This window comes from Agelaius phoeniceus, chromosome 6, assembly GCF_051311805.1.
Source record: "Agelaius phoeniceus isolate bAgePho1 chromosome 6, bAgePho1.hap1, whole genome shotgun sequence".
NCBI classification, from domain to species: Eukaryota; Metazoa; Chordata; class Aves; order Passeriformes; family Icteridae; genus Agelaius; species Agelaius phoeniceus.
The window spans coordinates 60,128,972-60,142,870 of record NC_135270.1 but is presented as its reverse complement, the minus strand read 5'-3'; the positions used below and the strand labels follow the sequence as shown (position 1 = coordinate 60,142,870).

The window sequence follows — 13,899 nt, the reverse complement described above, 5'->3', positions numbered from 1 at the left end:
CAGCTTTCTCGATGGAAACAAACCCAGCTTTGGATCACACCACTGCTGCACAAGGAATTGTCCCTCCAGTGGCCTGATCTGAAGGCCTCTTCTGGAATAATGTCCTAGAGGGAAGCTGACAGCTCTTTCTTGCCCTCCCCCTCCTCCCTTCACACAACCAGCAGCATTATTTTTACAGGATTGTTGTTTGTGAAGACCAAATAAAGGCATTTCCTTTAAAGCAAAGTGTCTTCGCAGTGTAAAGGCTTCAAAGACATCTTTGCCCATCATTGCAGGGACTGCTACAACCGCGAACCTCTGTGGTTTTGTTTCCCCAAAGTCACTTTAACCTATTTTTCAATTTGCAGAGAAGAGGAGACTCTTCTTGCTAACAAAAGCACCACCTTAGCACCCCTCTCATTAAAAAATTAAGTGCTATTAGCTAAAGACACTCTACTGTCTGCTCTGAGTTATGCACCAGTCATGGTAGGTTTTAATTTGATTAGTGATTGGGCTAAAAGCAGCTAAATAAAAATTATAATGCCCAAGAGCCACTTAGACTTGTTCAGACTCTTTAAATACCAAATCCCTTCAGCAACATAACATTATCTTTATAGACAAAACTGAGTTTAAAAGTACAAATCTAATTGATCTCAAGTGCATTGGAATTACTATATTTAGGCATTGGATTATGTACTACAGAAAGCCTCATGCTATGCAGGCAACAAAACTAATTGTGGGAAGACAAAGGTATGTGTCTAACGTGCTTATGGACTTTTAAAAATTCATATTTCCATTGAAGCTGGCAAAATTACAGCTGCTCACACCAGCAGTGAATTTGGCACTGTGCCCCATATGTTGAGCAAACACAAGCCAGCTATTTCTGGTCTCCTTCAGAAGACCTGGACTTCAAGCTCTGCCTCAAAATTACTATTTAAGGCTTTCAATGTTGCAGGAAGAAGAAAGTAAATAAAAAAGCAGCAAGTTGAGTCTTAACAGCTAAACAAGACTTTTCTTCTCTTTAGTCTCAACTGGGGGCTCAGTTCACACAGACATTTATGGCAGATGCTCTGACACTGAAGAAAGATATCTTTGCACATTTAAAGAAGCTTTTCAAATGTAAGATGCTATTTCAGAATAAAGGAGTTGCCTAGGCAAGAGGAAGGAGCAATCCATCCCCACAGCCACTTCTGAGATTGATATTTATCAGCATATATACAAAACCCACCCCCACACATACAAAACAAAGGGTACACAAATGGAGAGATTCACTAGCCCAGTTGAACTTGTGTCTGGCTGGTCAGGAGCATTCTTTAAAGTCTTCAGATGGATGCAGGGATTCTGGCTGCTTTGAACTGCTGCTGCTTGCAATTTAGTTGCCTCCCTGCAGACAGATTTCCCCAGGAGGAAAAAAACCAGCAAAAATCCATTTTTTCCCCCCCCAAATACAACCCCAGATCTGCATGTCAGAACAAAACAATTGTCAAGAAACACTGGCAGACAACATGATCCAAGATTACAGAATTATTTTAGTTGGAAGGGACTTCAAATATCATCTCATTTCACCCCCTGCCATGGCAGGGACACCTTCCACTATCCCAGGGTGCTCCAAGCTCCATCCAACCTGGCCTGGAACACTTCCAGGGATGCAGGGGCAGCCCCAGCTTCTGTAGGCACCCTGTGCCAGGGACTCACACCCTCACAGGGTGAATTTCTCCCTAATATTGAACCTAACCCTGCCCTCTGACAGTTTAAGATATTCCTCTAAAACTTAGTGGCTCATCGCTGTGCAGCATTTCCTGCTTATCCCAGAATGTCTCCTCTTGATCCTTCTCTATAAAAGGAGATGCATTCACTGGTTAAACACACTGACTTTACCCAAAAATGCATTAAGAAGGGAAAACAACAAGCAACATAGCAGGAGACAAAATAGGTCTTAAAAATAGAAAAAAAACCCAAAACACCTGAGCTTCAGATAATTCAGAAAAATCCACTGAAGGAATCCACCTATTACAAGGGGCTGGGCTGGGTCTTGGAGATCTTTTTTCAAGCTTTTCCCTTGAAAGGGGGAGGGAGAAGGAAAGGATTTGGAAAAGTAATTCCATGGAAGAGCAAGAATCTTTCTAGGTTGAAAGGTGTTTTGTTTTTTGGTTTTGTGTTTTTGTTTTTGTTTTTTTTGTTAATGAAAAATTAAAACCACACATGCTGGGAAACAAAGTTAAGTTGAATCTAGCCCAGCTTTAGACATTTTAACAATTCACTCTGCTGTCTGTAGAACACAGCAATATAAATATTGCTATCTCTGTTAAAATGAATTATTGACAATTTTAATACATGTTGCACAGTACATATTAATATAGAAAAATACATGTTATCAGCAGTGCAATGTTGACCATGTACTAATCCATTCCACCTGCTCAAATATTAGTGCAAATAATTATATATTTGTAATGCATCATTGCTGTCTAGTTTGAATCTCTGCCTCCAGAATAAATGTCTCTTCTCTGAAGTTGTTTGCTATTATGAGTAAAATGTTATATATTCATACTCAAATTGACTTTGGGTGGATAAGTAAAATGAGCAACCTTCAAAAATCCACTTGCCTAAGACTTAGCAAGTCATTTTAATGAATTGTTTACAGTAAAATGGATGTTATAAAAATGTTTCAAATGCAAGCTCATGTTCACTGGCTTCTCCACAATGCTCAAACATCGGTCAAATATCAGTGGAGGGCTCACAATGACTCTCTGCAACTCAGGTGAACCTGAACTGTTCATCCTAACACCTGGAGCTTGGAATTGGCTCTGGACACATCTTCTCTCCACAATCTGTTTCTTTAGAAGCAAAGAGAGGCCCTTGATGAGGCTGAGCCCCTGAGAGAAGAACAGCTCCTGTGCCCAACAGATTGATGCTGTGGAGTTCACATTTTCCAGAAAAATTCCTTCGCCCAGGATTTTTCTCCTGTGAAACTGAGAAACCTCAGGGGAAAAGGAAAACAATTCTTATCTCATTTGCTTCTCCTGTTTTTTGCTCCTTTGGAATGTGTTTGGAGATTGTTTACCCAGAGGTGATTGTTTCATTGGATTCTGCTGTGAGTTGTTTTGACTCAAGGGCCAAGCTGTGTCAGGACTCTGGAAAGAGTCACTGGTTTTCATTATCATCTTGTTAGCCTTCTGTAAGTGTCCTTTCTGTATTCTTTAGTATAGTTTAGTATTCTTTAATATAATGTAGTATCATAAAATAATAAATTAGCCTTCTGAGAACATGGAATCAGATTCATCATTCCTCCCTGCCACAAATACAGTATGATACCATCATGGAAAAGCAGCTGCACATCCAAGAACTGCCAGGGCTCCTTTGTGCCAGGATAAATCCTTGGGATGGAGCTGGGAGGGACCAGGGCAGCCCTGAGGAGATCCAGAAACCAGATCAGCTGGGGTTCAGGTGAATCACTTCAAGGGAAGTGTGTGGTGCAAACAGCTTCCTTTGACAGGGGGAGAAACAGCCCCAAAAATTACAGAGCCCCACTGTGCACACAGAGGGGACAAATGGAAAGGGCCAACACCTCTTAGTCTGCTCTCTCCTCTGTCCTTGCTAAATCCGGGTCTGAGAACAACAAAACACAGCCTGAGGGGCTTTCAGCAGCACCACTGTTGCTGCAGTGCTGGGATCCTGAACCAGCACTTTTTCTTTCACATTCTGGACTCAGCAGCCTTGGAGATGATTTTGGGGTTCAGTGAGAGAAAGGAGGTTTAACACTTCAAGAAGAAATATTTTAAAATTTCACCTTTCAAAGAATGCTGCACATTGGGAGATGAGCAGAACAAGGCAGCACTGACAGCTGTGGCTCTTGGGGTGGTCACACATGATTTAAAATCACATCAGTGGGGTGGGACAACAACTCTGACCCCACAGGGAGACTGGATATTAGGAGAAGGTTTTTCACTGAAGGGATGGCTGATCAGGGCAGGCAGAGAATCCTCACAGCAGGGATGAGGACAGGTAAGGCATGGCAAGGGTGGGAATTGCCACAGCCTGTGGCTCAGCTGTGTTCCAGCCTCAGCTCCAAGGCCTCCTCACTCCACAGAGGAAAAACAGCAGTGCAGATGAGCAGGATTTGGGACTGCTACAAGCAAGCCTCAGATTTATTTTCATCCCATATCAGGATGAACTGAAGTTACAAATAAATAAATTACTAAGAAAATTTCAATCAAGTATGAAAACAAGTAATTTTGATTTCAGCTGATACTCTTCAGAAATGGCTCAACTTTGCATTTCATGTTACTTTCCTGGCACATTACCTAAAGATTAAAGCTGAGATATCTGAGTTTTCCCCCCATGGCTGGCCCCTTCCATGAAGTTTCAATATAATGTACAGGTCAGGGGAAAAGAGATGGAAACACAGACCTGCAGAGATGAGAGAATTTGGGGAAGGGAGAGGGATGAAAGGGAAGGAGCTACACTTCTCCCACCAGGCTCCACGTGGACAGAGAAGCACCAGATAATATGTAAAATTCTCCAAGAAGCCACACAGCAAAGTTAAAGATTTTTTCCTCTCTGGCAAAGTGGAACAGAGGGGAAGGGATAGTGCAGTCCTGAGATCTGAAAGGAAAACAGGGCACAGGGACATAAAGCTAAGAGAATAAAAGTAGAAACCAAGGTTTCCACACACACTGAGGGCTGTATTGACACAGGGCTGTGCCCCACACAAGAGAAAAGACAACAGGCAAACACAGCTGCTTCCCCACTGCAAGATAAGCAGAAGATGTGGTAGAGAAATCTCCTACCACCAAAAGAAATTAGAATGGAGGAGAAAAAAGGACAAGCAAAGCACTGAATGTAACTGGGCAGGAGATCTGCCTCCCTCCCCTCCTTAAAACAGGTGTAGAAACACCAGGAGAGAAAAAACATAAAAGCCTACAACATGCCAGCCTTGATGCAGAAGCAAAACAGAAATCTGTCTGCATTTACAGCTACCACAGAGGAGGTGGTGGGGAGGAAATAATGCTCAGAAGCCAAAATCTAGCAGAACATGAGGACAAGAAACGTGTTCCTACCTTTCTGTTGTCCTCTAGAAGAGAGCTGGTGGCTGGCTTGTCCTCCCTGCTGCTCCTGGGACAAGAAGAGCAAAGGGTAAGGGCTGCTACCTGCATTTAAAGTTAGACAAGCAATTGTTTAGACAGCTGCTTCCTTTGTACAGAAAAAAAAAAAGTCATAGCCTCAAACTAAGAGTGGCTCAAGTCAAGTGCTGATCTGAATTAAGACAGGTATTGCTATGAAAACTTAATCCAGAGCCACTTCCTGCTCTGGAGTGTGTCGTGACATCCAGAGCTGAGAATGTTTACTGCCATGCACATAATGCACTGAGAAACCTGGACCTTTGTGGTTGGAAGGACAGGACAAGGTGTACCCAGCCCAGGAGGGACCCAGGGGGCCTCACCCTCACCAAGGCACTTTGCAAGACACAAAATCTCCCACAGAAACAGAGCAGTCAATTCAGGCAACACTCCATCACACCACCCATGAATTAAAATGACTTTGGGAAGAGGAAAATAAAACCAAACCCCAAACCCAACCCAAGTGCTCTCCCCATAGCCAGGATAGCTTGAATTTCCCTCTGCCAACGCTTGCCACCCTCAAATCCAGCAGTCACTCACCTTCCTCCAGCTCACTGTGGTCCTCAAAGAGAATCACAAGCTCAGCTCTGTGGTTCTGGACACAAATGAAGGCAAATTCTCCTTCCCTCCACGGAGGCTGCACCTTGGTGATGCATTTCCACTCCCTGCAGACTCCCACACCAGCACCTGTCCTTCACAGCAGACACACGCTGGCTTTGGATTCTCCTCCTGTTGAATCCATCTCTCCAGATGAACAAGCAGCTCCACAGCCAAGTATTTCAGCCAGCCCCTCTCCCCTGGAGGCTGATTTCATTTCAGGGTGGGACACAGCTGTGCAAATCCAATGCCAATCCTGCTTTTTCTCTCAGGTTGATGTGTGTGTCAGGTTTCCATCATTGCTATTTTAACCTCCTCCTCCATGTGCTTCTTCATTTAAAACTGCTCCTTCTCCATATCCTTTTTTAGTTCATGTCTTCTTCACATCTTACCCTCTATTTCTCTATCTTTGTATTTCCCAGCACTGCTGTTTCCCCATATTTTTTGCATTATTTGTGAAGGATTGTTACAGAATTCCTTCCTGCCCTCTGTGCACACACAAACAGAACAAAATAGCAAGTGACCCTGATAAATTACAGGACTTGGAAAAAAACCCCACAGCTTCTTTTCCAGCCTACAACAGTTTACTGCAAAGCCATTTTCACCAATTGTAGACAACATAATTACACACACACACACTCTCCCCCTCCCAGGTTTGGCTGCCAGCCTGATAAATAAATGCCTATGTTGTAGGAGGGAACATTAGACAGGCAATACTTTAACTCATTATATGAACATTAAAAGGCATATTTGTATTTTAGATACTATTTTATTGCATTCATAAGCCACTGGAAATATTTTTCTAAATTATATGCTGTAAGAACTCAAAAATGTGTGAAAATTATAGTTCCCCCACCCCATCCCAATGCAACTTGTATTATAAAATAAACTTACTGATAATGCAGCCTTCTCCAGAAATAGAAATTCCAGTGTTGCATGGGGAGGTTTTTTAAAGGAAGGAGAAAGCTCACACCAGTGATAAATTTGGTCAGTAAAATTACTTTTATTCTTTTTTTTTCTTTTAAATAGAAGGGCTTATACAATTGAGTATAAATATCTTCGAGGAACATGGAAATGAAATGAAAAAAAGTATCTGGAAGGAATTCTTTTTATTGAGGAAGAGTTTACATATCTAAGTGTTCACCTACTTTTTGCTGCCTCCTGTTAACAGGCATAATGGAAATATTGCACTGAGCATATGCATGGAAAACACAGCTAACAAAGCAAAGAATATGGTAAATACATTTCATACAACCTTAAAAAAATTGAAACAGTCATACAACAAATTCTGAAGCACTTCTGTGATCTGCAATCTCAAGATGATGTTCACTGTTCTGAAGTGTTAGCAAATTGACGCTTTTATTTTATTTTCTTTTTTTTTTATTTTGTAGAAAGATTTTGTATTGGTTCATAAAACCACAGCCTTAAAATTGTTGGCTTTCAGTTACAGAGGTAACAGAGAGGTATCATCTGAATTCACATCAGAGCTTTTGGAACAAAAATGGCAGCAGTACAAGCAGGTGCCTCCTCCAGTGTCCAAACCCCTCTGTGGCTTTGCCATGGCCAAGGAACAGAGCAGAGCAGCCCAGCAGAGCAGCCAGACTTCCCTGGATGCTGTGAGCCAGGCTGGCACCCAATTCCCTTGTTTACTGACAGAATGCTCCCCTAAATCCAAAAGGAAGCAGGAGAACCCCAGCTAAGCAAGAGAAGTTCCAACAAGTCTTGTCAATATTGACCCCACCTGGGAATTCTTTAACAGAAGAGGAAAATCCAATTCTCTGACCAACCCTTAGAGTGAATGGATAGAAATGCTGCTCTGGAGATGGGAGACAAAGAAGTTTCCATAATGTGCTGAGCCCACAGTAGAAGGAACGTGTTAGAAAGGATTTACTCCACTGCAGTTCCAACCTGGTTTCCACAAGAGCCCACTCTGACAAAAAAGGTCTATTTACAACAATTTCCAGCTGCCTGTGGAAAAGCCAGCCCAGAGGTTTCAAACACCACTGCTGCTTCAGTTCACTGTGTGCACACTGTGGGTCCATGTCAGGAACTCCTGAATAAACCCTGGAGCACAACAGACACAGAGTAGCCTCTGTCCAATATCAAAGTTATGATCAGTGGAAGAGCAGCTTTCACACACTTCAACATTTTATATTGCTCAGGCACTGAGGATCAATTCTATTCAGCATGAGAATTTGCCACTCTAGGTTTTTGCTGGGGCCATTCCTGCCACGTAGCAAAAACTGGGCTACATTTTATCCTTTCACTTCATTACAATTTGAATTTATTTACATACAAAATAAGACAGGAGAAAAAGTTCTTTTAAGTAACCCAACAATGGGCACCTTCCCTTGCAATAAGGATGCCTTAGGCAAGGCAGCTGCATTTACTTCAGGAGCATATATAAAATTCAGTGTGCTGGTATCAAACAAAAACAATAATGTCAGATCATACAATGCCAGTACATTCCAGTGGGCCCTTGACTATTAGGTAAAAAAAAACAAAACAAAGCCAAAGAACCAAAAATAAAATAAAAAAAAAATCCAAAACTTTTCACCACTTTAGTTCTGTTTAGAATGCTACACAATGAATAAATTATGTCTTTCTGGGATAGTATTTTACTCCTACATCTCAAAGAAATTCCAAGCTAATTAATTAGAGCAAGAAATTACATTGAGCAGGATAACGTTTTAAATGAAAGAAATGACTTAGAAACACCAATCAAAGATAATTTGATTATGATTAGCTGTGCTGAAGTCTAAGTCATTAAAATTGATGAAGAATGTTTTTACACTGGTCTATTCTATGTAATCCATTACCTACGCTATGCTCTGTAGTTCAAGTCTAACAAATGGTATCTGATAATTCAATATTGAAGACTAAAATACTTTCAATGCACCATTTGCTCTCCTACACCAACATGTTTCCAATTAAAAAAAAAAAACAAATCAGTAGCAAGTAGATTTGTGAAATTCTTCACTGGGAGAACTTGAGCTAACATGAAACATCATCCAGATTTTTACCTGCTCGCCTTCCACATGGCCAGGTTTAAATATGGCTGCTGCTTTACCCTGAACAGTCACTGTCCCACAAAAGTTACACCCAGGGTTGGTAAGAAATAATTCCCTGTGCTTTCTAACAACTGAGGCTGCCCAAAGGTGCAAGGATTCCTGCCATGCTCTCAGCTGAAGTGGCGAGCCAGACGAGCAGACCTGTAGTCGACACGCAGCTGGACAAAGGAGTGAAGGATGTTCTTGTCCAGGTTAGCAAGTTGTTCTCCTGAGCAAACCTGCTTCAGGTTATCTGGGGCCACAACCAGAAGGTTGCAAAGTGCATGCAGGGTATCAAAGAGCTGTAAGACCAGCGCAATCTGTGGACAAGAGGAAACAAAGGAAAAAAAACAGAAATTAAATTTGAGTTGCTTGAAGTCTTCTAACAGAATATCCATCAGGTTGAAGTCTTCTAACAGAATATCCATCTACATCTATCACTGGCTGGGGGCTGTGTACAAATCACAAATGGGATGGGACTGCTGGGAACAGCCTTGAGCTGGTTTATTTTCCAGCATCAGCCTCATTGCATGGTTATGACAATGGGAAGATGCCATCAGCAGACCAAGAACTTAATGCTACACCTTACTTTAAAAGTTTTTTGACCAATCACACAAAGCAAAAGCACATTGACAGTAGTTCCATCCAACCACTATAAGCACATGTACCTTAGGTTAAAACAATCCTTGCTTATTTCAAATACAATACCTGCTTGTGAGCCTTAAAACACAATGCACAGAGCTCCATTATTAAGCTTCAAACTTTCTAATATCTCACCAGACATACTTTTTTGCAGCTTAGGGAGTTATTCTAGACAAGCTTTAATACACAAACCATTGTTCTATTTGTCCTTACTTTTCTACTTGTTACATAATTTTTCTGCTGACCAATCTCCTGGCTACTGCTCAGCTCTAATCACAGTTCTGCTGTCTCTGAGGCTCTTGGAATCTCTGCTGGTCAGGGTGACCCTGAGATGTGTTAGAAAGTCTCTTTTTTCAGCCCAGCAGTTGAGGAAGGAGTGATAATTCCTCTGTTCTGGTTCTCAAGGTTGTTGATTCTTTCTTACCTATAACATTCTTTCTCCAGCCCGCCAAGGTCAGTCTGGCAGGTTGAGTAGAGGCACACTGCCTGTCCTTGGGGCAGTGTTATCTTTTATACTAAAAACCACATGTACATTATTTACAGTAACTTCCCAATACCTATCACCTATGTTAGACAGTGAGCTTCTACTCTAAACCAATCTAAAAGTGCCAACATCACCCAGAAGATGGAGGCTAGGAAAAAGAGAGAAGAAGGACAAGGCACGCCCAAATTCCTCCATTTTGGGACCCCGAGCCCCCATTCTAAAAACCCCAAAATTCTACTTTTCACCCTGTGATGAACTAACTATTATTCTACTTAAACTTTTGAGACTTGTAATTCCTCATATAAGGTTGGTAATTTTTTCCATGGATCAAAATCAAAGGCACAGGGGGTTTTGGGCTCTGTGCCAAGGTCTCTGAGCCCCTGGCAGGGGCTCAAGGCATCCAGGACAGCCAGAGGGATGTCCTGGGTTCCAACATGAGGCCTGCCTTTTGCAGCTTTCCCAAAACCCTCAGATTTTAAGGATTCCCACAGTATCTTCCAAAGATGAGGAGAGAGAGGATTTAGCACCATCACTCCCTCCTGATGGACAGGTGTGGTGGTGTTCACAGGAGTCTTAGGATGAGGGAAGAGATGAGAATGTTGACTCCATGTTTCAGAAGGCTGATTTATTATTTTCTGATATATATTACATTAAAACTATATAAAAGAATAGAAGAAAGGATTTCATCAGAAGGCTAGCAAGGAAATGAAAGAATAGAATGATAATAAAATCTTGTGACTGACCAGAGAGTCTGAGACAGCTGGACTGTGATTGGCCATTAATTACAAACAACCAACATGGGCCAATCCCAGATGCACCTGTTGCATTCCACAGCAGCAGATAACCATTGGTTACATTTTGTTCCTGAGGCCTCTCAGCTTCTCAGGAGAAAAATCCTGGCAAAGGGATTTTTCAGAAAATATCACAGCTACACAGACAGGCTCACCTTGAAGTCTTTGGCACACTTCCTGTACTCAGCCACGTCACAAATGGCCAGCATTCCCCCCATGCAGCTGTAGGAATATTGCTGGAGGTGCTCATAGATGAGGCGATGGAAACGAACCCCAAACTCCATCAAAACCGTGTCCACGTTCTTGCCGTCCATGGAATTCCTGATCTTTTCCACCTGTTTCCTAACATACCCACACACTTTAACACAAGCCTAGATTAAAAAATAGAAAGAAATAAGTAAGAATTAGGTAATCTACTGTGGTGGTGTTCGCAGGGGTCCCAGGACGAGGGAAGAGATGAGAATCTTGACTCCGTGTTTCAGAAGGCCGATTAATTATTTTATGATATATATTATATTAGAAGAAAATTATATATTAAAACTATACTAAAAGAATAGAAGAAAGGATTTCATCAGAAAGCTAGCAAAGAAAGAATGGAATGGTAATACAATATTGTGACTGCTCACAACCATGACACAGGTGGCTGTCATTGGTCATCAAATAAAAACAATTTCACATGCTGGGTAAACAATTCTCCAAAACATGAAGAAGCTGAAGTTCTCAGCTTCTCAGGAGAAAAGATCCTGACAAAAGGATTTTTCATAAAATATGTCTGTGCCAATCTACTTTCTTCCACATTGTAAGTTGAACATCAGTTACTAACTTTGATTAATCTCAATGATGTGTTGCAAAAGTTTATTCTCTAATTAATAATTTTCCACATATCTTTTTATTTGCCAAACTAAGGTGCAAAAATGCAAGTAGAAAGATGGATGCAAGAAAATATTCAAATAAGTCATAGTTCATAGCAATTCAGAATAGAACATTTTAATCTGGATTTTTAATTTAGTGATCCACCAAAGGGGTGTGTGATTAAAAACCTCTTGTGAGTCACAATCATAAATCCAAATTAAGAGCCATACAGGGATTTTCACCTTTCCACAGAGTACCACAGTCTGTGTCCTACTGCTGCACTTCTCCCATTCCCACCTGGTGGCAGGCATTTAGGGAATGCTCTCACTTCTTCCCACTGAGTTTTTTCCCTACTTCTCCCTGCCTTTTTCCCTAATGTGAGCTACTCCAGCAGCCCCTAGGCTGGGATTCAGAGACATTCACTGTGGAGAGAACACTGCAGCAAAATGTTCATGCTGTACCTGTGATGCTTTGCCATGTTCCTGCCATTCTGAGAGGAAAAAGCACCCAGCAACTGAAGAGTACCTGATAATTGATTTTCTGAAACTGATAGCTTAAAGCTAATTATCAGCTAAAAGCCTTGTTCCAAATTTGGGCCTCTTGGGAGGGGAAAGAATGTGCCAGTTTCTCCAGCACCCACTGATTTGTGTCTGACACTAGACAAAAACTACTCATGTTCCTTTTCAGCTTGACAAAATAGTCCACAACAGAGTTTGGAGGTGCTTGGTGCAAAATGGAAGTAAATTAAGTAAATGCACATGTTGTCTAATGGGGGTTTGGTAAGGAGCATCTTGTGCCTGAGAACACTCATGAGCTGAGACTTTGGTTACTTACATTTGTATATTGAATCAAAACATTGTTCTCATCTTCTGGTTTGAAATCTGTCTTCTTTTGCTCTGCAGCCAAGATGTGCTTCATCTGTCCAATCATACAATTCAGTGTCCTTTAAAGTTACAAATACAGATTGGGTTTTGAAGGCAACTTTTTCATTTCCTTGACTTTTATATTTATATATACTGACACAATTCTGGACAAAACTAAGCAGCATGAAGCAATGAGGGAAAAAACCCAGCATCTAACATTTTTCTATAGAGAAGATTTTATGAAAGCAGTTAGAAAAAGGAGCACCAGCCAAAAAAAAAATCCTAAGAACTCTTTCCTCCAAGTTCAGTGTCTTGGAGCAGAGCATGCAGCCTGCTGGCCTGCTGCTTTTAAAGGGGACATGTGAATTGTGAGGTAATCCATTCAAATCCAGCTAGCTCTTCAGAGGAATTGGACAGCATCCTTCAGAGAGAATCAGAAGGAAGCATTCCAAGGAGTTTAGCAGAATTAGATCACATTGCATATTAGTCAGAAGCAAGCCTCAGAAAACACTTGGAAAATGAAGGAAGGGTGAGGGCAAAGAAGAAACTTCTTCCTTTGCCAGAGCTTGGTATTTTTTCTCTTGCTCCCAGAAATCTAATGGAGTTTTACAGCATCAATTATTTCTCCTTTATAGGATTTATCTGTTCAGAACATTATCTAAGGTCAAGGCTCTGCTTTCCTTCGAGTCCAAAGCAAAGGTCAAGCAGCAAAGCAGAGACAGAGGCTGCAAACCTCTCCCAGTATCCCCCTGGGCCAGGAACATCCCCCTGGCTCTCTTCTCTTCCCCTCCCCTGTCATTCACCCCCCTCATCCCCCCAACCTGCCCAAACAAAACTGTCAGGGACATTCCAGACCTTGAAGGATTCAAGCTGGAGTGGGGTGGAGAAGATTACATGCAAGCAGAGAGGGAAAAAACTCCTTTTATTCCTGTGTATAGAGCTCAGGCTTGTATTTCAGATCTACTTTGTTCCAAGTCCACATACCAACAGAAATTTAAAGAAATAATATCTTGCATTGTCCTGAATTTCCATTTGGACTAAATACTCCCAGAAGGATGTTTACACAAAATACATACTGAGAGAAAACCAGTTGAATTAATTCTGTTTGGCTAATAAATCACTTTTACTGAGATAGATAATTGCTGTGAATGGTTTTCAAGAAGCTGCACTTGAACTTTTCCAGATTAGATAAAGGTGAAACCATCAATGTTTCAAAATTTTGCTTTATTTTTTAAACTCATTCCTTTTAGCAGGACAATCAATTCTCAACAGCATCAGTGGCACCACAAAGCAGCACAAAACAGCCCCACAAACACATTTTACATGGAATGTTCATCTCAAAACTCATCTCCCTTTTTTTATGTGCTCAAACACATATTTTTTTAAATAAACCTTTGATTATACTGTCTTCTGACAAGAACTTGCTCTCCTAAGTCTTTAAGAAATTTATTATTTAACACAAACAGATACAAACCACTGTAATACTGATGACTGACCTGTATCTATCTACATCTGAGCTTATGG

The 13,899-nt window shown here is 41.3% G+C and overlaps 1 protein-coding gene and 1 long non-coding RNA gene across 5 annotated transcripts in view; both read right to left on the bottom strand.

Annotated features, from left to right (window-relative positions):
* Window positions 1-5,901, bottom strand: part of LOC143694251 (uncharacterized) — a 102,104-nt gene extending 96,203 nt beyond the window's left edge. For all 3 annotated transcript variants that reach the window (XR_013182598.1, XR_013182599.1, XR_013182600.1), the window contains exons 1-2: window positions 5,637-5,901; window positions 5,037-5,126 (exon numbers count right to left, since the gene is read on the bottom strand). This is a non-coding gene — a long non-coding RNA (uncharacterized LOC143694251). The remainder of the gene's footprint in view (window positions 1-5,036; window positions 5,127-5,636) is intronic.
* Window positions 5,902-6,672: 771 nt separating this feature from the next.
* EXOC5 (exocyst complex component 5) overlaps window positions 6,673-13,899 on the bottom strand; it is a 28,178-nt gene continuing 20,951 nt past the window's right edge. For both annotated transcript variants that reach the window (XM_077180842.1, XM_054634847.2), the window contains 3 exons: window positions 12,347-12,455; window positions 10,816-11,031; window positions 6,673-9,063 (listed from right to left, as the gene is read on the bottom strand). In XM_077180842.1, the coding sequence (XP_077036957.1) occupies window positions 8,875-9,063; window positions 10,816-11,031; window positions 12,347-12,455 (514 nt within the window). In that variant the 3' untranslated portion in view covers window positions 6,673-8,874. The remainder of the gene's footprint in view (window positions 9,064-10,815; window positions 11,032-12,346; window positions 12,456-13,899) is intronic.